Below are 25240 nucleotides of genomic sequence, written 5' to 3'. Positions count from 1 at the left end.
TAGTAATATGCATGCACATGCACACACACACACACACACACACACACACACACACACTCGCACACACACACACACACACACACACACACACACACACACACGCACACACACACACACACACACACACACACACACACACACACACTGCTGTTAAGTAGATGTAGTATAGCCTAGCAGTAACATTTCTGCAATGAAAGGGACTAGACAGTAACTGTCAATTATGTGGAAAAAGTTGACTGTTGCATCAAAATCTGTCAAACGTATGTCAACTCCTGATCAATACATCCACTGCATGACTGTAGAGAAATGCCAACTATTTCCTCAGTCAGTGCTAAAACTAGTGTCTTGTTCTCATGCGGTGAATTGACACATTATATTATGACACTTTTTATGCTGACAGAACTCAGTTTAATTGGATCCATACAGACATGATGAGATACAACAATTTGGCAATTATATAAAACTTTTTGCTTTCTTTTATGACATTTCTTTGGGCCTCTTGTGACATTGCAACATTATAAATAATTAGACAGGATTTCATAGTCAAGATGAGATGTTCTGTGAGACCAAATCTTTTTTTTCTCAGGATAATCAGGCATATTCACTTTTAATCTTTTGAATCATCTCAACTACAAACAAAAACACAAAACAACAATGTTACCCCTCCCGCCCCCATCTTTGTCCTCATAATATGCAGCTTTTTCAGTATTTACAGTGTTCAATCCACTCTTCCTTACACTCTAAATAAAGGTCTGTATTTGTTTACCATCTTTGATCAAAAGTCCATTAGGAATCCCTTCTATGGGTTTGGCTCCAATCTGATTAGAATCTATCATATTTTGGAACCAGTCAGTTCCCTTTAAATTGCTTGAAATGTTTTCATGAAGAAATGATTCTTCTCTTCTGATCCGAGATTGTCTTCCGTTTTTTTTCTTTTTTTATAGCTGAAAGGTTATTTTCTTAAACCAAATGACAAAAGTAGTTCTATGTAGCACTTTCTGAGTGTTTTCTGAGATAGACACTTAGCAGTGGAATTGGAGCACTGATCCAGTCAACAGAAGAAAAGAACAAAAAACAAGGTGGCTTTGGTAACGGGATGCTTCTTTTCAACAAAAAAAATCTTCTCACTTACACTGTGTTGTCAACTGTAACATCTTCCCTTTATGAACTACAAGTTCCCTGGCACATTATAGCCTTTTAGTTTGCACATACTGTGCACAAGACCCACCTTGTCTTCTGTGTTTGCCTCCATCCTTTCTGGAGAATAATTCAGGGTAACTATGGGGCTGGTTGTAGCAGATTTTGAAGTGTGATGATGGAGAACTGCAATAAATTCAATGTATGAAAAAATTAAAAAATTGCTGGTTTGCTCTTCATCCAATGAACTGCTTGTATGTCATGTACTACTTTAACAAGTCTGCATGAAGGCAAAGGTCATTGTTATAGACCTTAAAATGTTTCCCACCCATATCTCTACATGGCCCATATACATTCAGACTGGCATATCTGTTTAAAAGGGGAGAAGGATGGGGTTAGTGGGGAGGGGGAGGGGGGAAAGGGATGTGCAGGGAAGAATGGATTCAATACCTGCAGTGCCCAATTGAGGTAAAACCTAGCATGATGCATTGTTATGTTCCTGGTTGGCTTTGGTCATTCAAAACCAAGATAACTTAAACATTATAACACAGTGTTCAGTCCTTTGGATATGCAGTCTTTCTGAAGGTCGGAGCACCCATCCTCCACAGTTTCAGATGCACCAGTGGGGCTCTGGAGCCTCTTAAGGACGGCTGTGGGAATGCCTCATCGTTGCAAACATTGTGTGACAAGAGTCAGTGGTCTCCAGTGAGTTGTCTAATCCTTCCTTCTCCTGATCTCCACAGACGAGAGAAGATGGCACGCTGTGTTAAGTTGTTTACACTTGTTTTCTGAATGCATTTGAATGATGGGAAATAGTCATGCACACTGCATTCCACATTCGTATTCATGAAACCTAACAAATTTGACACATTTGAGTGACTGTTGATGAAGTTGTTTGTGGGGAGGAACAGCGGCTGGCAGGGATTATACAGTACCACAATTGAACTTCCATTGCAGCACACAGACACAGAACACAAGCATGGCTCATAACTGCAAGAGCTGCACAGATGGAAAGATCTGTGCAAAGTGAGCGTCAAAAATGGCAGGCCTCCATGTGCACACATACACACACACACACACACACACACACACACACACACACCTACACACACATACACTCACACATACTGAAACACCACTAGCATTTCATTATAATTTATTTAATCATTCCTGATGTCTTAAGTCAATAAGTGCTTTACGCTCAAGGTCCCAAAACCAATAAATATTCATTTGCAGCTGGGCAGTTTAAAACATTGTTTTCTCCAACACAATTCTGTGGTAAAAATGCTGATCAGTGGGAGGTACCTCCTCCTTCTCTCCCCAGGCTCAGGCTCACCTGTCTCGATGGCGCATGATAAACATAAATTTAAAATAATGATAAGCACGATCAGTGAGAGTTCATGTGATGAAGGCTCAAAGCAGCTTGTCCTTCTGCCCCCACTCAGACATCAGTCTCCTCTCCATCCAGAGGGTGTGTGTGGCACTGCACCCTCTCCTCCAGACTGATGTCCTCTGTGGTCGTGCTGGCATGACTGACAGCGCCTCGGTGTGGCAAGGAAGGGAACTGCAAGGTGTGTCTGCTCTTAGCGGCCCTGCCCTTCCCCGCCCCGTTGCTGTAGGACACAACTAATCGCCGGCTCTCCTCAGGCGCAGCGGAGGGGGAAGGGCCCGAGTCGGCCTTGAGGTGAGGTGTCCCTTGGGAGTCACCGCTGGGGTCACTGGCATTGTTGTCATGGAGATCTGGCAGATTGCCAGTGGCGATGCTGCCGCTCTTGATGTGCGGCGTGTGGCTGTGGGTATGGCGGTACTCCTCGTCAATGTCCTTACCCAGCTTCCACCTCTTCCACTTCTTCAGCATCTCCGACTGCACCTGGAGACAGAGAGAGAGAGAGAGAGAGAGAGAGAGAGAGAGAGAGAGGTATGGGGGAGGCACATGAAGATGGGGATGAAGATTAAATAAGACAGAGAGCACTGCATTAGATGGATGTCTCTTGCCAAAGACTACATTTAAAGGTTTCGAGATTAGCAGATGGATGATGTTGTGTCTGTCCCACCACATAGACAAAAGCATGGAGTGGAACCTGAACAAAGATTGAGCTTTTATAAAAGAACAGGATAAAGATTAGGAAGAGGAACACACTTATTATGAAAAATGTCTTATTTATCTTCTCTACAAAGGGAAAGGAAGGAACTCTAGCAAAGGCTGAGATTAAATTAAGACGGTGCTTGATGTGAAAGTGTATCTGTCTCACCTCTTTGTTGACGAAGCAGTACAAGATGGCAACCAGCAGCCCCTGAAGAGGAAGACACATTGTCATCATTTCATTCATATCACATAATGGAAACAAGCTCTTGAAAACATAACCCTTGTTGTAGTAATATTTATGCTACTAATATCTGTGGATTCTCAGAGAAGCAAAGATGCCTTGAAGAAACAACAAATTTAGAAATACTCTGTGTGCCTCAGAAAAGAAAAAAGAGATAAAAGAGATAGAAAACATACTGAAGCAATGGTCAACTATTGAACTATTCAAGGATGGAAACCTCCTGTGGAGTTCTGCTCTGACCTGGAAGGAGTTGAACAGAAGGTCGTAGAAGAGGCGTATGAGGCGCAGCATGGAGCCTTTTGGGACGGACTCGTCGATGACGAAGGTGAAGAGGATGGCATGAATCCCCAGCAGGGGGATGAGAGTCAGAGTGGACTTTGCTAGTCTGGACACGAAGAGAAATGGGGACGTGGGGACAGGTTTTTAAATTTTTGTTTGACAAAAAATAAGTATATACACATGCATAAAATGTATCTAACCAGAGAATAACACACAAAAAACATTTGAATATGGTCCTCAGTGGAGGAATGGCAATACTGTTTAATTTCTAACATTTTAAGCTTTCATTTCAGGTTAACATTCTTTTCCAGGGAGACTTACAATGAAGGAGAGAATGACAAATATTCCCAAATATTCCCCAAAATTTTCTCACCTGAACTTGTAGTCAGTGTATCTCATCTGATGAGCCTTGAGTTTAGACATCAGGATTTTGATAATTCGGATGAAGATGAAAAAGTTAATCTGGATGAGGGAGAGGAAATTAAGTCAAAGCAAAAAATATGTAATGTAGAGTATCAGTTAACAGTGAGAGAGAGAGAAAGAGTGAGATAGAGAGAGAGACTCCCAAAAAGGGGCATGTCAGGACAGCTGGTCTGTCATTTTGTAACTCTTGATGAGTATTTCTGTGGGACTTAACCTGGCCACACACACACACACACACACACACACACACACACACACTCTTATGATCCACTGCAGAACCCTCTCAGATGACAGAGAACATTAATTATTACAGCGCTCAAGCTATTAGCTCTCCAAGTTTGGTAACATTGGTATGTTGTCTTAACAGAGTGTGTACGTGTGAATGTGTGTGTGTGTGTGTGTGTCTGCTGGCCTGCATGCATGCACACAAATACAGTTTATTCGGGTGTGAATATGTGTTTGTGTGTGTAAGCGTAAACTAAAGTACAGGATTATGCTGTGGGATTATGTTAAAGGATTATGCATGGCATTATAGAACAATATGGCAAAGATTCCAGTTAGGACAACAAATAGGAATTTCCCAGACTGTAGATAAGACTTACACAGTCCAGGAAATATAAGTGTGTGAATATTTCAGCATGTGTGTGTGTGCGCACGTATGTTTGAGCATGTGGTCAACAGGGTCATCACTGTTAGTATGCACTTGTGTTCTTAAGTGTATCCATGTATAATGTTGTTTGTCTCTATGGGAAAAGGGGACAGGAAAGACACACACTCAGCGAGAGAGAAATTCCACACACACACACACACACACACACACACACACAAAGAATTTGTATGTATGTGTGTATGTATGTGTGTGTGGACTCGGGGGGTTTGGGGTGGGCCATTGTCTGACTGCAGGAAGAACTATGACAGAGACTATATAGCCATACCTGTACATACTTACTCACAAGTATGTGCACACACACTTTCGCACACACACCTCCACACACACACACACACACACACACACACACACACACACACACACACACACACACACACAGAGACACACAGCATACAAGGGCAATTGGTATCTCTACTCACAGCAGCATCTGCCAAGAAACAATCAATCGATGGCAGTTGCTATGTGTGTGTATGTGTGTGTGTGTGTGTGTGTGTGTGTGTGTGTGTGTGTGTGTGTGTGTGTGTGTGTGTGTGTGTCTTGGTGCATCTGCAGCTCACACATACATGCATGCCCGCACACTCTGGTCTTGACCGACTTACCAGATAAGCAAACAGTATAGGGGACCGGATGATCCACCAGTATCCCATGTTCATATTCCTCTCCCAGCACCTACACACACACACACACACACACACACACACACATACACACAGGTATTTAACTCTCTGGAATTTATTGCTGTTTCCATTGGGATTCTGATTCTTTTAACAATTAGCCACCAAAGAGTCATCAGATATCCATATATTTGAATATGAATATGGTTTTAAGGGAATGAAAAGGGAAAAGGCATAAAATGAATTTAAGACTATAGCCATGTTTCTCCACACGGATCATAGATATAAGATGATAGATCTAATCTTCCATTCATTTCATCTGATGAGTGAAAGGGATCAAACTTACTCCTCGTTCTCATATAAATACTTCACTGTGACCCATGGCAACACGAATATGAGCGGTGCACCTGAGAATGAGAGAGGCAAAATATGGAAGTGAGCAGACATTTGACATGTTAACAAAGTAAAACTTTATAACAAATGCAGTTAAAGGAATACGAGCTTGTGGGAGATTGGTCGACTTACTCAGGAAGTGATGAGAATGTAAACACCAAAATCAAAATCATCCATGTGTCCCCAGTAGATCATTGTGCACCATGTTGCACCAGTTCTTTAGCATACACCATGCTGAGTGACAGTATTTGAGTATTTTATTTCAGTATTTTATTTTTGTATCATATTTTGATATTTTTGTACAATATTTAAGATTACTTATCCTTTAACTTTAGAGCTGCTAGTGAACAACCTACCAGGGATGATTTTGGTGTCTATGTTCTCATAGACAATGTATTCCTATAATAATCACTGTGTAATAGTTGTCATTGTCATTGTCAGTCACTGTGTAATAGTTAAGTTAATAATTACCCCAGCCGATGGCCAGGTAAATATAGAAGTAGTTCCTCTCGCTGAATACGGTGATAACGAGCAGGCTGTGCAGGTAGATGCCCTCCACCAGCAGCCAATAGTTGTTGGCCATTACACTGTATTGCATCATCACCATGGCAGCGCGACACCAAGTCACAGCCTGACACACAACACAGGAAGTGGAAGTAACAAACAATCAGAGAGGGTGACACATTCAAAAGTCTTTAATATTGGTCACAATCAAAAAGTCACAATCAGAACCCCAACAGGGCCAGCCGGATGCTCTGCCAAATACTTTGCTGCTGTCCAGGGTTAAGTCTAGGTCAGACTACAAGACAAGGGCAGTTCAGCATAACTGACTGGTCTGATTTCCATTTGACTGGAAAGGTGTTCACACAGCGTGATGGGACAAACTTGGCCGTCACACACATAAAGATGAGAGATCACACACTACTTGATGCTGTCATTCAAAAACATTTTCCCATTCGTCTAGAACAGTTCACTGAAAATATAATTTCAAAATAACTCTTCTATCATTTCTTGCATCATGGTACAGAAGCTACAGATTACATTAACATTACAAATGTATTTTGAAGTTACATTATTACAAGGATATGATTGATGAAGAATTTTGTATGAGACTTCTGCCACTTAACTTTTAATTGCATACTAATGTGGACTGATCCAAGCACACTGCCAATTTATACCATTTTATATGAGATTTATTCCTCCAAATGAAGTTGTATAGCAACTTATCAAGAACTATCTATGTGAATGGGCGCTGTGGTTGACATTCTTTTTTTCCCCCCAATGAGCTAAACTCCTATTGGCTGTTGCAAGTTTCACCCTCAGATTTCAGTGACGCTTGGTGACAAGACTTCCTAGCATTGGTGTTAAAATCACCTCGTGTGACCTAGCTTATTAACCAGCGAGTGCTAAGACACATCGATGCGTGGTGTGTGTGCTCTAACCGGTATGTTGACCCATGCTTCTGTCTGGCGGTCGCTGCTGCTCCTGGGGTCCAGGGTGAGGGCCAGCGTGTCCAGCAGGGCGTCTTTCACCAGGATGGACACGGCTCTCAGGATGAAGGAGGCAAACAGGTTCATGTGGATGTTGTTCCTCATACAGTGGAGCTTCCTGGTAGTGAGATAAGTTTGAGCTTTTTTTTTTTTTTATTGTATGTGACTTTACTGTTGCTATACTGCATGCTTTAACATGAACCACATTCCTTTAATGTAGCGCTTTACTTTTCTCCTTTGTTTCTTTGTTTCTTTCTTTCTTTGTTTCTTTCTTTCTTTCTTTCTTCTTTTCCTCGTTCCAGCCTTCCTTACTTCCTTCCCTCCTTGCTTCCTTCATTAATTCCTCCCTTCCTTTCTTCTGTCCCTCAATTCTTTCCTCCTTCCTTCCTTTCTTCCTTCCTTCCTGCCTTCCTCCCTTCCTTTCTTCTTTTCGTCGATTCTTCCCTCCTTTCTGCCTTTCTTTCTTCCTTCCTTCCTTCCTTCCTTCTTTCCTTCCTTCCTTCCTTCACACTTTCCTTTCTTACCTCTTTCCTTCCATCCTTTCTTCCTATCCTATCCTTCCTTTCTTTATTCCTCCCTTCTTTCCCTCCTTTCTCTCCTCCCTTCCTTCCTTCCCTCTTTGCTTCCTTCCTTCTTTCCACCCTTCCCTCCTTCCTTGCTTCCTTCCTTACTTTCTTCTTTCTTTCATTCCCTCCTTCCTCCCTTCCTTCCTGTGCCTGTGCTACCTGAAGGTGATGAGTATTCCCAGGGCGAGTATGAGAGCTCCCAGGGAGAGCGAGTAGCCCACTGTGTACATGGCGCGGAACTGACTGAGGATGCGACCATACTGCTGCTGCAGGGACAACAGGAGAGAAAGAGAGAGAGAGAGTCGTTTACTTTCACATATCGAGACAATTCAGATAGTGTCAAGTACAAGGTCACAGTCACAAAAGTATAGTAAATTGTGCTAAATTGTGCACTTAAAACTAAATTGAACTTCAAGTAGTTTTCTACACACAGTCACACACACACACAGTCTTTCACACAGCCATGCACACATACTACTACACACACCTCACCTGGCCAGGGTCGTCCTCACATTCGCTGGTATTCTTTTGTGCCCAGCGACCATCTGTACCACAGACTCTGTACACCAGACCCTGCTGGACTGGACACACGGACGCACACACACACGCACGCACGCACGCACGCACGCACGCACGCACGCACGCACGCACGCACGCACGCACACACACACACACATGCACGCACACATCAGATTTCATCTCAATGATCTGTTTCTTTTCAGCAGGGTACAATGAGATGGGTTTTATTGAGGCTACTGAGATGTCATCATGAGGCATAACTGTTACTCTAAATTGTGGGAGCATTAATGGAGGTGAGTCATTAATATTTTATTTTCACACTTTTCAAGGTAGGTAGAAAGTAAAATGCTTTAAGACTGAATAGGGTGGCTGAATCACCGTCTATGGAGAACAAAGTCATTCATTCATTCTCTCTACTCATTTAATCCTATTTAGGCTCTTGGGAGGGGGCTGGAGCCTATTCCAGCATGTACTGTATGTGGGGAAGGCAGGGAGAAACTGGACAGGTCGCCAGTCCATCACAGGGCCAACAGACACCCTCACATTAATATCTATGGGCATTTTAGAGTCTCCAATTCACCTGACTTGCATGTCATTGATATTAACTATGAGTTGCATGCTCCACAAGACAGATGGGCTGGGTTGTTCCTGAAAACGCAAAGTGCAATCTTCACACCACTTGACACCTTGTAAGACTCTAAAGTAACATCTGACTAATCTTTGGCCTTTACACCCTACTAATCCCATACACTTTGCTGAATGTTGTGTACACAGCAGCTGAATACCACACACGCTATTGAGCAGTGCATTCATCTAACAGATTGTAAGATGTTTTCATGCCACTGAATAGCAAGGACATATGATGGGGTACGACGCTTCATTGTGCAATCACTTTCCATTCATCAACTCTCGCTCCGTAGGATGACTTTAATTAAGAACGCTTTAAGTGGTCTTTCTCTTAAATACTTGTCTCATTCCATCTCTTGCTCTCTCTCTTTCTCTTCCTGTCTTTCTTGCACACACATACTGTACACACACACACACACATACACACACGCTCACAGACAGACCTTTACGGTACCATGGCAGGAACCATGGGCAGGAGACATTGACAGTTGTTCCTGGGAGTCCATCGGGCCAGCAGGCATACTGGTCAAAGGTCCTGTTACACACCAGCCCTGCAGGGGAGAGCAGAGAACTTCATCTGTAAAACCCGTGGTCAGGGCTTAGGTCAGCCTGACTTCATTCTACTCACTGCATGCGTCTTATTTAGACACTGCCCCTGTGCCTGCCCTTATGGTGTGAACACCGTCACATGTTGATGACCCCACACTGGGAGGAGGAGGGCTCACCAGTGGCGGGGGGCGTGGTGCTGATGTGGTCCAGGCACTGGTTCCTGTAGCTGCCCCACTGCTCCTTCAGAAGCTCCAGGGAGTTCGTGGAGGAGACCTGGAGGAAGACGCAACCTCCTGGCTTCAGTCTTCGAACTCTGGCTTTGAGTCGATGTGAAAACGCTTCATAGCACTCCCCGCGATTTCATTAGCATCACCACCACCACCGCCTTCCCCCATCACCACCCTCATCATAATTATTATCATTATCCTCACCACCACTGATATCATCATCGTTGTCGTCATCAACAACAACAGCCTGTATATTCACATGTTCATGCATATTTATAAGCACAGGGATCTCGTTGGATCAAAGATCCACAGAGAGAACAATCTCAATAAGCAATCCTCCTCATGGATTAAGCTGATCATCGTGGAATAATAGGCCAGGTGGCCAGTCTAAACTGGTAATCAGAACTACTCATCATTAGTCATTTGGTTGGGTAATGAGAAGCATAGGCGACCAATTATTGCGTCCCAGTCTGTGTGTGTGTGTGTGTGAGAGAGAGAGAGGGGTGTGGGGGTGGTCGGGGGTCGGGGTCTTACTGTACCTGTGTGTAGCAGCAGAGCATGAGCAAGGCCAAGAGGACACACACCTGGGACATCCCACTGATGCTGGGAGGATGGGGGTCGGTGGGGATGGGAGCGCAGAGGGGGCCCAACTCATGAGGGGGTCTTGGCCCTATCTTGCCGTGCGGCCTACACGCAACATGGAGACGCTTGTTAGTGGAGAGAGAGAGTGTGTGTGTGTGTGTGTGTGTGTGTGCACAGGTGGACACCTGTGACAATGTTAATGCAGTCCTCTGGAAATGCATTTGCAATTGCATTTTGCCAGGGAATCCGCACAGTGGCGAGTGTATTAAATGGCAAAGACAGGAGGCGCTGTTTCGCTTTTTATATTTGGATAAGCATTTACATTTTGCCACCTTTACAGCATAATATTGTCTTTGATAATGAAATGTAAAACACCCTATTAGAGAGTGCAAAACCATATAAGGTAAATGACATATCAATTATAATTTTGACACCATTATCGCATAATCACATGAAACATATCTATGCAGTTGGGGAAATACATTTTAATTTTCCAATTTGCATCATCATTTGAATAAAGCTATAAATAAAGCGTGCAAATCTCTGTTTAAATGAAATGTCAGTACTAGTATAGGAATTGTCAAATGCAAATGACATTATTGAATTTGAATTTGAATTTTGAGCCAAAAACTGCACATACAAGTGGCAAATTTAAATTCAAATGTAGGATTACATGGCCATTTTACATATTACATTTCTATTTGAATTATACATGCGATACGCTTCCATATATATGACTGTGTGTGTGTGTGTGTGTTTGTGTGTGTATGTGTGTTTTCATGACAAGTGCAAGTTTCCTGGAGCATCAGCTGATATCGATCGTCGTCGGCAGTGAAGTCGGAGAACAGAACGAAATCTGAAACGTTTCTGCAAAAAACACCTTGACCATGCAAACATTTTTGGCTAAAACGTTTCAAATTCCATTCTGTTCCAGTCTCTTTGGTTGCTCTTTGCTTCTGCTGAAGAGCATGTCCAGTCGTTTGCATATGTGTGTGTATGTGTGTGTGTGTCTGTTGAATTACCAGACAGAGATGTAAGCCAAACACTGATAAGATGAAGTGTTATCATAGCACACAGATTATCACCTACATTTCAACTGACTACAGTGAAAACAACAGGAAGGTGAACTGCTTCTGTTACAATAATTGTCTTCTTCCTACAGCGCCAACAGATACTTTATCTCTTGGTGTTACAGTAATAACCTTCCACTTTATGACCAAATACAGCTCTTATTTAGCAAGCAGCAGGCAAAAAGGAGAACAGAGGGAGACACAGACAGACACACAGACAGAGAGAAACAGACAGGGAGACAGAGAGAGAAATTCTCACGTAATCTGCATGTTTAGTACACAATCGGAGAGATGAACATGCACTGTTATGATGATAAATATTGTTCATCAGTAAATTATATGAATATGAATCTCAGGATGGAGCCTTAAGGAGGCTGCTATGGCCTCACTTAAGGAGCAACCTTGTAATGAGCAGATAATTCAAGTAATGTCATCTCCAAAACTAATAGTGTAGTTTCCCTAAGGCTTATAGATATATAGGCCTATATTATAGTATATATAATAGGATGGATTTCACTTTTCTTTGATCTTTATGTGTACCTGGGCATGTGTGTGCATAAGCGGGCATGTACATGTGTGTGTGTCTGTGTAACTAGGCTGCCTCAGCGTCTGTCTGTCTGTTGTTATTTAACCACAGTGTTGACCAGTGGATGGGGCAAAATCACAGTAGTATCTCAAACTGATAGCCTTATTGATTTTACAGACAGCTTTTACCTTACTCACACACACACACACACACACACACACACACACACACACACACACACACACACACAGTGTGCCAGCATGCTGTGGAATGAGGATATTCAAATGTATTTTCAAGGCTATGTGGAAGGGAACAGAGGATTTACTAAAGAAAGGAAGAAATCCAAGGTGCACAGCCAGCAAGAGTCCAGATACATTTAGATACAGATACAAGGCCACTAATCAAATCCTCCTCCAAATATGTTCACTAGCTGCTACTGTTGCTGTTGTTGGGTGAAACTTCAAAACTGCAATTTTGGTGATCTTTATGTTTTGAATTGAATGATCAATTAGTGCTAAATGGCTTGAGAAAATGTTATGACCTATATGATCTTATGAAACCCCTTCCAAAATACATGGTTATCAATTTAAGGATAAGTCTGTTTTTCATAATTCTTGACATTTTGGATATACATGTAATCAGAGAAACATTTGTCGGCTTGGATTCCATTCTGCTCTATACAACTGAGCCAATGCTAATATCTCTATTGTTAATAGTCAATGCTGGGTTTATGTGTTTATGTTACATGTAAATTCAGCAGTAAAGCCCTGAATTCCTTGCTGATAATCATGAATTCAGAGCTGATGTGCGTGTGTGTGTGTGTGTGTGTGTGTTTGAGTGGGAGAGCGAAAGAGGGAGAGAGAGAGCGATTATCATATGCATGACAATGCTTACTGATTTGCATGTGCACAAGCAGCCTGTGTGAGTCCTGGCTTTTTCTTTGAAATATTCCAATACAATATACATATAAATCTGCATGTATATCTAAGCAAATGGCCACTGATGACACACTCTTTGCGTGCATGCGTGTGTGTGTGTGTGTGTGTGTGTGTGTGTGTGTGTGTGTGTGTGTGTGTATGTATGTATGTGTGTGTGGTCAACATTATGCATCCTGAGGGAGATTTGTTTATGCACACATAGAGATTAAACCATTATTACAATTATTAATCTCCCTCTCTCTAGCTCACGCTTTCCCTTCTCTCTCTGGGGATGAAAGAGGTGGAGATGCAATAGATGCTACAATAACCTTACTGTTATTGACTTATTACACGGAGCCTTTGTAGGTGAGGCCATAGCAGACTCCTGGTCTCCCTGAGGTTCATATTAATATCATATGAATTAAACAAGGTTTCTAATAACAACACTAACATGCTGCATGCTCTCTCTGTCCCTCTGTCTACCTGTTTCTCTCTCTCATTCTATTTTTCATCCTCATCAGAACTACCAACTGTAGCTACTTTAGCCTACTGTAGCCTTTTTGCCTTCTTTTCTTCATAGCCTGTATGAGTGTGCCAAAAGAAAGATCATGTCTCTCTCTCCTCCCACACATTTCCATATGAATGCACAATATATGTGCCTGTCCTGGAGGAAGAGGAAGAGCGTGGGATGTAGACAGAGGGTGTGAGAGCAGGTCATTAGAAGGTCTCAAACTACTCATCACGCCACAACGACATTGATCTCAAACGATCAATTGACCAATAATGAAGTCTGTCAAGCAAACAGACCATTCCCCATCATCATTAAAGTCGTTCATTTGTATTTGTGGCATAATGTTATGGAATAATTACATTAGCACCCCCCCTCCCCCTCATTATGTTGTTTTAATCAATAAGCCTTCTCTATGTGATGTGAGCTGGTGATTAGGAAGAGTATGTAGGTGGTTACAGAAAGATGAGTGCAGCAGCTGTAATAGAGCTAATGTAGTCAAGAAACAGCTGTAATTAGGGTGTTTCTGCCTCAATGAGCCACCCCGCCTGCAGGAAACTAATATTGCCCTCCTACACCACTCCTCTGCTTCTGTCTTCTTTCTTTCTTTCTTTCTTTCTTTCTTCTGTATGCCAATCTGTTTTCAGTGATAGATTAGGCGTGCTTGGCAAGTAGTGACCAGCTGACTATCACAATGATGTTTGTGTGTGTGTGTGAGTGTGAGTGTGTGTGTGTGTGCGCGCGCGCGCGTGCTTGTGTGTTATGATTAACTCGACTCGGCGCTGGAGGCGACCCAGAACCTGCTCCCTCTGCAGATGTTACACTTCACTAACAGAGCAAGAGCCATCTTTCTTTCTCCTTTTTTTCCTCTGTCTGTCTCTCCAGGTCTCTTTCTCTCTCTGACTATCTATTCCCCCCCCCTCTCTCTCTCTCTCTCTCTCTCTCTCTCTGCCTTGCTCTACTACTCTCTAACTGTCCAGCCACTCAAAGCGAACTGATGCTGGCTTATCAAAAAAAAACAAAAAAAAAATTCCCATCAGCCAACCCTTGCAGAATCCTACCCTGTTCCCTTCTTTTTATTATTTCCTTTGTCTTCTCGAGGGAGAATCAACAGACCATCTTATTTCCTGTCTCGAGGACAGTGCACTGGGAAACACACAGAGACAGCAGAGCAGGCACTGAAAGGCACACGATTCAATCGTATGTCCCCTGTATGCATCTCAGACAAACAGGTTGAAACCCCTACAGCAGCTGATCAAAACATTGTTCTATAGTTTACACATGATACACCGGCCTCATGTCCTCTAAATACATCGCCTACAGTTCTTTACCCTGTAAACACATTAGTCATTAGTACTTTAGCCCCTAATCTGAGCTTGAGAACTCCCTGACCTGCGCTGCTGTGTGCGGCAGCCTATAAGCTTCCATAGTTTTTGTCCATTAATAGTACAAAGTTCTTCACTCTTCACGTGGAGAAAACATTAGAGCAAAATCAGCTCCATTCTGGCAGGATTACGCATAATGATGAAGCATGGGAGATAGTTTGGCACCCAGCAGTGATGCAAATATCATTCTCAAATCACCACCACCACCACTGAGTCAAATGGGAGACATCTGGGGTTGGAAAGAAGTTTGGTTGCCACTATGACACTGACAGATGGTATGAGTGGCTCTTAGCTGATCACTGTATTCATTATGAACTGGCATTTCTGTTTGGTGACGTCTTGTGTGTTCCTGACCTGGCGAGGTGAAATCATGGCTACGCTGGATCGGAAAGGCATGCGTCCAGTGGTGGGTGAGGATTAACCCAGCAATGTCCAGATGAGAGCTATAAAAGTTGTGTGTGTGCACGTGTGGAGTGTGTGAAAGAGAGAGGGAGAGGGAGGGAGAGAGGGAGAGAGAGAAAGAGAGCACATGGGGAGAAGGCTTGGCCAGTACATACCATTCTCACTCTCCCATGGTGAATGCCAAGACCCAGACCCTAAATCCTCAGCCAGCCCCTGCTCCCTGGACTCCTCCACAAAAATGCTTGACTCATACCTCAACATGTATCCTACCAACCATATATTCATCCTGACATTGGTCCCATACATGCCCTCTCTCCTATGGAAACAAAATAGATTGACCACCCCACACACACACACACACACACACACACACACACACACACACACACACACACACACTTACACAACCAAAAAATTCAAATAGAAATGTAGCAATGTGTAGCAAAGGTGACACTCACGCTCATTTCTTGGTAGACTGGCCAGAACTTTTCCCTGTGGGGAGAAATGTCACAGGCGAGTGTGTTAGTGTGTATCATATCCAAACTAACCCACCGACCTACCTGTCATGCTTTCGCTAAAGGCGCATCTGCTAAACACTTCCCGACACACACCATCACACTTGTGACAGCCACCAACATGAGGGACAGAAACTGGTCTATGGAAGACTGATATGGACTGACACACAATGGCACAAACACGCACATGCATGAACACACACAAACTCACACACACACACACACACACACACACACACACACACACACACACACTGCACCAACCGTTCTTTTATAAAGGCTTTAATGGAAAATGGAAAAGCATCTGATAATACAAAAGCAACCAGTTGCATTCAAGGAAGAAATGAGAAAATCTGTATAATCCTATGCACTTAAATTGTTATTGTTAAGCGTCCATATGTCATCTGTGCATGTGTGTGTGCCTACATGCATGCATGTGTGTGTGCGTGTGTGGGATAAAGACAGCCATAGCACCCACATAGCAACTATATGAAAACACAGAGGAGACAATGGGAGGGTGAAACAAAGACACAACAGTCTGGACCTTGCCCAGAGACAGAGACGTAGGAATGCTGGGTAACATTTGGAAAAGGTGTAGGGCTTCATAACTCAGTATTACTACAGTGCAACCAAATCAACACATTTTGCTTGGACAAGTCCATATCACAAGTTGTTGCTCACTCTGTTAAATATCTGCCACAGATTAAGCAGAGGAAGACAGGGGCGCCCTGGTGGCTCACCGAGTAGGGCGCGTACCATTTGGCTCAGGCCTTCCCGTAATGACCTGGGTTCAAATCTGACCCATGGTCCTTTGCTGCATGTCCTCCCCTTGCTCTTTCTCCCATACCTTCCTGTCTCTCTCTCACTATATCCCTTGAATAAAGCATAAAATGCCAAAAATAAAATCTTTAAAAAAAAAAAAGCAGAGGAAAACAATGTTTTTGAAGTCAGAGGTTCGTTTTGACTTCTCTTAACTTTTGTCATTAGAATTCTGCATTATCTTTTTGGGTTGTTCAAACTGTGGTGGAAAGATTTGAAAACTTTTTCAAATCTATTTTCTATGTGAGAATCAACAACCAATAGGTAAATCTATATACTTCAGTCAGAAACCACAATCTACAACCTACATCCTTCAATCAACCACCACAAAATGCACTGGAGCATAGATAGCAGTAAACAGCCCCAAACTTGCATGACTGATGCTTTCGATAAACCCTGGAGTCATTACCAGCAATGACTAAAAGCCAAATGCTATTTCATTCTTCAGCAACTCGCAAAGCCCTGAAGCTCATAAAAAGGCAAAATTTTGTAAAAGACAAAACATCGCTATGGCTTCTCCACCCATTTTCCAAAGGAAACGCAAGAGTGGTTTTTCATGGACAATATGCTTCAGAGCTCATATCTCTGCCTTAGCAACCTTGGCTCTTATTACTGGGGAGATTTTGGCCAACTGCATAAACAGTACAGAGAACGTGAGAAAAATGAAAACAGTTCATAATCACTGCAAATTAAAAAACTGACTTCCCTAGTTAGACATTGCTGCACCTTAGCAACAGTTACCAAGACAGCAGTGACATCGGATCCATTCACATAACCAGATATCTCCTTATAGGGTTAAAGTCTTCAATGAGTGATTTTACATGCATATTAATATTCAGAAATGTTCAAATATAGTATTTTGTTTAAGCGCTGTCATGCCATATCATGTTTACAAAAACCAAGAAAAATTGATATCCCAATTACGAGAAACCTGAATGTGACAGCCAGAACTTGTCACTATTAACTAGGATACTGAGGCATGTAAACACTTGTTGTCCCATTTATTTGGGTTTGCTGTGTGTGTATGTTTTTTTTTCCACAGTATTATTCATAATTATGCTAATTCATATTTACAGGGATGTTTGTGATCGGGATATGAAGATGCAATGCTTCACCTAGGATGTGAGCTTATATCTGGAATACTCTGCACACGCAAATCCACTCACTGAAAATGGAACTGAGATGGAATTAAATTTGTTCTGGCCTTGGATGTGACAGCAAGGTAGACTGAGACCTTGACTGTTTGAAACTACCACCAGGAAACCTGTAATTTCATCTCCTTTCCATGAACATTCCATGATCGTAGCAACTACACATTACTGCAAGAATACTATTCTGTTTGAGGTCTTCGACTAAATCTGTGAAGTCAACAATAGATTAAATATCGATGAGTATTGTTTATAGCATTGTTATAGCATAAACATGGGTTATTATGATCATGTGCATTTAAGAAAATGCCAACGTTTTGAATTTATACATTTCTTTCACACAGAGTCTCTTGATAGGGAATGTTCACTTGAGATATAATATTGATGTATAACTTGTGACCGTGATTTGATTTGCAATGCATGTCCACTAGTGACAGTTGATTTCCTAAATTCAAATGCTGCTATATAGTTGAATCAATGACAGACCGACTCTACACTTGCATTACCAAGGAGAACTGAGAAACACTCTCACACTGTGTTTTCATTCATTTTTGAATGGAAATATCTCATTTACAGGCTGCTTTTGAAAGTTGCACTTCTGTGAACATCCATTACAACTGAGCTGTTGATTTCCATTTAAATAAGATTTTTCCTGCTGTATTCGGGACATCTTTAAAGCAAAAAAACGCTGATCTATTGTATCTCAGATTGAATAAATGCACACAACATTGCAGTTATTTGCACTGTTTACAATTAATCTCAAGCCCATTAAAAAGATGAAAGTGAACTTATTTCTCTGTTTTCTCATATTCTCTCTGACAGACTTAATTTGAAAGAGGAATCTCTGTAAGTATGAAAAATGAGTGAAGTAAACAGTGTGGAGAAGTTGGGTCCATTTTTCTCTGTCAGATGAGATACATTTCAGATCTAGTGAGGAAACATAATTAGATGATTCTACTAAAGCTAAATAGACCCATATGTGCCAGAGGCATCTAGAGACATAAAGCTTAATCTTTGTGTGTGTGTGTGTGTGTGTGTATATATGTGTGTGTATATGTGTGCGAGAGAGAGAGAGAGAGAGAGAGAGAGAGAGAGAGAGAGAGAGAGAGAGAGAGAGAGCGTGGTCACGTATGCGGCTTTGAGGGCACAGCTCATAACTCAACTGAGTTTGGTTGGTTGTAATCTTACTCCCTTTATTTCTAATTCAAAGCGCTCTCCACCCAAATCACATTACAGATAATCAGAGTTATTGAGTTATCTTCACAAAGCTCAAAAGGGCAAAATTACGTCAAGAAACCCACCTACGTGCAGTGATAAATTTAGGCCAAAGCCACTGATTTAAAGACTAATCACCTCCAACGTCAGCGGCCTCATTTCCATTCTGAACACGACAGCCCATCTGACAGGAACTCCTACACTTGAGTATCATATCATATCTCGTGCCGTGGCATGCTGAGAGGTCTAGTTTCAGTCATTCTAAAAATGGAAACTGTGCAGAAATGGAAAAAGTTTAGTCGACGTCTTTCTGCCTAACTGGTTATCTGGACCACCCAGCGGTCAGATTGTCCGCTGTGTGTCGAGGCTCTCGGAGCGTCCAGCGTGAGGCGTTTGATGGTATAATGTCATCAAAGAGAGTCAGGGAGCGCATCTGGTGAAGCCAACTGTTCATATTCATTCCAAAGGTTTCATACAAACATCATGTAGTGTTTGAGTTTTACAATGCATAAGGCCACACACACATGCACATCATTTTCACACCGCACACGTACACACAAACACATTCACACACAGTCAGTGCGTTGTTGTGGAATACCATCAGGAGTGTGACAGCACACACATACGCTGAGATGGGAGTATATGGGAGTGTAGATGGAGAGCCAAATGACAGATGTATGTGGAGAGGGAGACGGCCCCAGAGGAAGCGAGAAGAGGAGGTCCATATGTTCTCTATCATTTGCAGCAGAGCAGGACTGAGCGTCTCTCCATCACACGAGAGCCCAAAGAGACAGCCAGGTGCATTATAGAAGCTGCACAGTAGTTGTAATATCAGCACTGTGCTGCAATTTAGGCCTGTATAGCAAACCTGACTGCAAATTGAGAGCGCTCTCTCGCTTTCTCTCTCTCACTCCCTCTCTCTCTGTGTCAGTCTCTAGGAGTGTATGGATTTGCAATGCATTCACAATTGTCTGTGTTTACATATATGTGATCCCAGATCCTCATCCCTATAGAGTCATGCTCTGTGTAACCTGAGTGTCAGAGCTAGCATGTACAATCCTACCATTCCCTCCCTAATCCCTCTGTCTTTCCCCTCCGCTGCTCTCGCTCTCTCTTGTTGCTAACGCTTTATCCCACTGTCCATTACTAATGAGGCCAAGCTTGCTCTGGAGAGTGTCAGCAACTATGACAAACCTGCTGCTACACACAAATATTTACACTGAACAGGCCCAGTGTGTGTGTGTGTGTGTGTGTGTGTGTGTTGTTGATGAGAGTAAAAGTTGTAAATTGCCAATGCAGAGCTGCCTCAAACACCTGAGGTGGAAACAGAAAGACTTTGTGAGTGAGTGTGTGTGTGTGTGTGTGTGTGTGTGTGTGTAGAGCAGACCATGCAGCAGGACCACAACACCAATCAGACTGGATAAAATAACAGTCCCAACACCTAACAATCAGAAAAGTTTTGTGTGAATGTGTGAGAGTGTGTGTGTGTGTGTGTGTATGTGTGTGTGTGTGTGTGTGTGTGTGTGTGTGTGTGTGTGTGTGTGTGTGTGTGTGTAATAAGAGAGGGGAAGGGAAAGAGAGCGAAAGAGAGTGCTGACACCCACCCAATTCTGATCAGTAACACCTCTCTCTCTCTCTCTCTCACTCTCTCTCTCTCTCTCTCTCCCCCTCTCTCTCCCTCTCTTTCTTTCAAAATGACAGAGGGAATGTGAAAGAGAGTAGGAGAAAATGTATTAAAAAGTAAACTAAAACAAATGTGGATAGGCCTTGCAGGAACCAGAGCTATGATGTGTTGGCCGGCTACACTGCCAGCAGGGTGTTGTGATGCGTCTAGTGCAGTTTGCTACACGAGCCATTGTATGTAGGGATGCCTGCAATCTCCCTCCTTTAGCTCCTGCTGCTGACCGCCCCAGCCGGGGTCCAGGAAGCAGTGCGTAAGTCCTTCTGTGGTCAGTACATAGCCTCTCCCTCACCAAGACTCCTATCATGCCTCCTCGTGGCAACCCACGGTAACTGGGGTTTTGCGAACTGGTAGGGGATCTCGGAGCTGCAGAGGTCCCTAGAGGTGATCCACCAACCACTGCCCCACTGCCATGTGGGTTAACCTGGGGAGGTAATGGTGGCTAGGGGAGTAAACCCTGAGACCAAATCTGCAGTTGGGGACAGGCAAAGACGGGGTCCTGCAGACCGGATCATTGGCAGTCCCCTGCAGCTCCAGCCAGACGAAGGTCGTCATGAGCTTCTCATGCCACTGGAAGTCTGTCTGGCGGAGTGAAGATGGTGGGAGTGAGGACTGCGCACCCACACCCTCACCTAAATCCTTTCCTTGCACAAGCCCCTTGCTCCACCCACATCTCAGCATCCCCTACTGGCTACAGCGAGAGGCTGATGACATGGCGCATTCCCCTTACACAGGGACGTTTCGCCACCCTCATCAGTGCCTATGCACCAACCCTGGATGCCGAGCAAAACATCAAAGAGGACTTTTACAGAGCTCTCGACTCCATCATCCAGAAAACCTCGGCTACAGATAAGCTCATCCTTATGGGAGACTTCAACGCTAGAGTGGGCTCTGAACATCGCATATGGAGTAAAGTCCTTGGCCAGCATGGAGTGGGGAAAATGAACAGCAATGGGCTTCGGCTCCTCTCCCTCTGCTCAGAACACCACCTGGTCATTACTAATACAACCTTCCAGATGAAAAACAGGCTCAAAACCACCTGGCACCTCCTGGACTACATCATCGTCCGTCAAAAGGACAGACAGTATGTACTCATCACCCGAGCCATGCGTGGGGCAGAGTGTTGGACTGATCATCTCATGGTCAGATCCAAACTCCTCATGAATATTTAACCGCGTCGCCCAAGGACAGCCCCAAACAGAAAACTCAACTGCACAGCACTTAACAACTCCACCACCACAGGCAACCGACACCTCCTTGCAAGTAACCTTACTCAGGTTCCTGAGGATTCCACTGATTGGTCGTTTCTGTGCACAGCTATCCACAGTGCAGCCTCGGAAGCACTTGGTCTGTCAAGGAAACGTAACCAGGACTGGTTTGATAACAACTCTGCCAAAATACAGTCACTCCTGCAAACAAAACATAAAACCCATAAGGCTCTCCTGTCAAACCCTGAATCACCGACCCTGAAAGCCGCTTTTGCTGAGGCAAGAGCTGCAACCAAGCGTGCTCTCCGGGTCATGGAATATACCTGGTGGGTGCAGAAGGCACAAGAAATCCAAATCCTTGCGGACTGCAATAACACCCAGGGCTTCTATGATGCCATCAAAGCCCTCTATGGCCCCAGGAAGCAAACCATTGCCCCGGTCCGATCAGCAGATGGAAACACTCTATTCAAGGACCGTCAAGAGATCCTTGACCACTGGGCTGGACACTTTGAGAGCCTCCTTAATCACATCAACCCGGTTGATCTTCAAATCCTCAATAAACTCCCAGATCTTCCACCAATCCTGCATCTCAACACTCCGCCACAGTTTTCTGAAGTCCTCCAAGCCGTCAGAGGCTTGAAAAACAATAAAAGTGCAGGACCTGATGGGATCCCGGCAGAGGTCTTCAAACATGGGGGGTACCTCTTGACACGCCGCCTACACCTTGTGATTGTGAACATCTGGAAGTCAGAGATCGTACCGCAGGAGTGGAAGGATGCCAACATTGTGGTCATTTACAAACAAAAGGGGGACAGAGCAGTTTGTGGGAATAGCCGAGGGATCTCCCTCCTCTCCATCGCAGGGAAAGTGCTGGCCAAAATCATGCTCCATAGACTGGTGGAGCACATTTCAGAAAGCGCTCTCCCAGAAACACAATGTGGCTTCAGGAAATCCAGATCCACTACTGACATGATTTTTGTCATACGGCAGCTGCAAGAGAAAAGCAGAGAACAGCGCAAAGACCTCCACATCGCCTTCATTGACCTCAGTAAAGCTTTTGATACCATCAACCGTGAGATGCTCTGGAAACAGCTCTCCAAACTTGGGGTATCACCCAAGTTTCTCTCCATCCTACAGAAACTGCACGATGGAATGCAAGCCAGAGTCCTTACGGGAGGTCTCCAATCAGAGTCCTTCAAAGTTGGGGTTGGGGTCAAGCAAGGCTGTGTCTTAGCACCAGTCTTATTCAACCTCCTGCTGTCAGCCATCACCCACCTCTTCCACCATGCCCTGGGACACAGGGAGGGAGTCCACCTGCAGTACCGCCTTGATTGAAGTCAATTTAACATCCGACGGCTCCAGGCACATACCAAGACAAAGTCATGCCAAATACACGAACTGCAGTATGCGGATGACTGTGCTGTCTTGGCACAAAAGCCACATTCCATGCAGCATGCCCTTAATACAATCTCTGCCATATACCAGTCCTTCAGTCTCCAAATCAATATACAAAAAACTGAAGTCATTGCTCAACTCACAGAGCAACCTTCCTCACCCCCCAGCTTCCAAATCAATGGTGTCCCACTGAAAGTGGAATACCCCACCCACCCCCCACCCCTCCCCTGGAGCAAGTGTCATCATCGGACACGATGGACAGCTAACAAAGTGAGTAGAGCAGACCATGCAGCAGGACCACAACACCAATCAGACTGGATAAAATAACAGTCCCAACACCTAACAATCAGAAAATTTTTCAAGTATGTGTGAGTGTGTGAGAGTGTGTGCGTGTGTGTGTGTATGTGTGTGTGTGTGTGTGTGTGTGTGTGTGTGTGAGTGTGTATAATAAGAGAGGAGAAGGGAAAGAGAGCGAAAGAGAGTGCTGACACCCACCCAATTCTGATCAGTAACACCCCTCTCTCTCTTTCTCTCTCTCTCTCTCTCTCTCTCTCTCCCCCTCTCTCCCTCTCTCCCTTTCAAAATGACAGAGGGAACGTGAAAGAGAGTAGGAGAAAATGTATTAAAAAGTAAACTAAAACAAATGTGGCTAGATCTTGCAGGAACCAGTTGGCATTCTGCGAGCTATATGTCAATCAGAACATCGGAGCATAACGTTGATATCAAAAGAGAAGAGCGGCTTCATTAAGTTATCAACATGACGCCTCGTCCCTCTAGCCAGCCACCACTGGTAAAGCCTTGGGCTGTTTCTGTGACAAGTGTCCCAAGATAAATAAACATGAAAATAAGGAGAAAATTCAATTATAGTGAGAGGAAGGCAGGAGGGATACGGGCATGAGACGCCACACACAGATGGACGCACAAGCACACACACATACACAAATAAAATGAAAACATTAATTGCTCAACATGGAAAGACTGATTACAGAGATTACTGAGAGAGTAATGGGTCCTTCTTCCTCAATGAGGACATTATAGTTTTCTATTCTTATTCTATTATTCTTCCTTCTTACCTTAGCTGAAAACCTTTCATGTCAACTTTTCAGGAATTAAAAACAGACTCCATCCATGCCTTTTTAAATTTACACAATGGGTTTTGGAAGGGTTTTCTCAGCCCATTGAAGAACATGAAATTATTCAATGCAAGTAACATGAACATGGAAAACTGGAGTTATTCATCTGAAAAGAGTGACAAGGTTTTATTCTCTTTAACAGAGGAGAAGCAAGGACAGTGTTGTCTACAAACCAGGGCAAAGCAGTTTGGTAAACACACACACACACACACACACACACACACACACACAGGCACCCAAACACAAAAATGCACATTCCTTCACGCGCTATTACCTGCTCAAATACACACACACACATGCACACACATACACACACACACACATTGAGAGATATCCATTAATGTAAGTAGCAACCTAGTTTGTAGTCACTAGGACAGGGATCAATATGTCACCAGAGAAAGACAGATACGTGTGTGTGTGTGTGTGTGGCAGGGGGAGGGGGATCTGCACAATGAATCAGACTGTATTAGATTAAATGAAATTGGACGACCTGGGTTTATCAGGAGCATATAGAGATGTGACTGCTCTATTTGTAATTTTCATCAAGCCTTATGGTCTACAGTATATTACTGTAATCTGGACTGGGCAGGCACTCTGCACACTGCTGCTGATGCTGATTGTTATGGTGATCAGGGTGGGATTAGTCTTTAGGATGTGACTGAGTAGGCAAAATTGACATTGGTAATTCACAATAGACTTGAAGTGTGATTGAGCTGTTATTATTCACGAATCAATATTCTCTTTGCTTCGGGTGACGTTGTCCTTGAATGCATCATCGACCTGGATCTGTTCTCTCAGTCCTTTTCTAAACCATTTGTATGAGTCAGGGTGTGCGGAGTTGCTGCTATTTGTATTTGTTCAACCAAACAAATTTTCAACAACACCGGGGGAAACTAAACAGTCAGTTATGAACTG

At 43.5% G+C, this 25240-nt stretch overlaps 1 protein-coding gene across 2 annotated transcripts in view; it reads right to left on the bottom strand.

Annotated features, from left to right (window-relative positions):
* Window positions 1-421: 421 nt before the first annotated feature.
* gcgrb (glucagon receptor b) overlaps window positions 422-25240 on the bottom strand; it is a 32915-nt gene continuing 8096 nt past the window's right edge. Inside the window, exons 2-15 of one of the 2 annotated variants that reach the window (XM_071543429.1) lie at window positions 15670-15703; window positions 10361-10508; window positions 9771-9907; window positions 9489-9596; window positions 8392-8480; window positions 8059-8165; window positions 7286-7451; window positions 6315-6474; window positions 5797-5857; window positions 5436-5505; window positions 4117-4205; window positions 3705-3849; window positions 3390-3431; window positions 422-3007 (exon numbers count right to left, since the gene is read on the bottom strand). In XM_071543429.1, the coding sequence (XP_071399530.1) occupies window positions 2579-3007; window positions 3390-3431; window positions 3705-3849; window positions 4117-4205; window positions 5436-5505; window positions 5797-5857; window positions 6315-6474; window positions 7286-7451; window positions 8059-8165; window positions 8392-8480; window positions 9489-9596; window positions 9771-9907; window positions 10361-10476 (1719 nt within the window). In that variant the 5' untranslated portion in view covers window positions 10477-10508; window positions 15670-15703 and the 3' untranslated portion in view covers window positions 422-2578. The remainder of the gene's footprint in view (window positions 3008-3389; window positions 3432-3704; window positions 3850-4116; window positions 4206-5435; window positions 5506-5796; window positions 5858-6314; window positions 6475-7285; window positions 7452-8058; window positions 8166-8391; window positions 8481-9488; window positions 9597-9770; window positions 9908-10360; window positions 10509-15669; window positions 15704-25240) is intronic. The other variant, XM_071543430.1, reaches the window with a different exon arrangement.

This window comes from Centroberyx affinis, unplaced genomic scaffold, assembly GCF_046629955.1.
Source record: "Centroberyx affinis isolate AG114_WGS23_722 - 3 ecotype Tasmania unplaced genomic scaffold, CSIRO-AGI_Caff_v1 ptg004317l_1, whole genome shotgun sequence".
In the NCBI taxonomy this organism is placed as follows: Eukaryota; Metazoa; Chordata; class Actinopteri; order Beryciformes; family Berycidae; genus Centroberyx; species Centroberyx affinis.
This window is presented reverse-complemented; position numbering and strand designations above follow the sequence as displayed.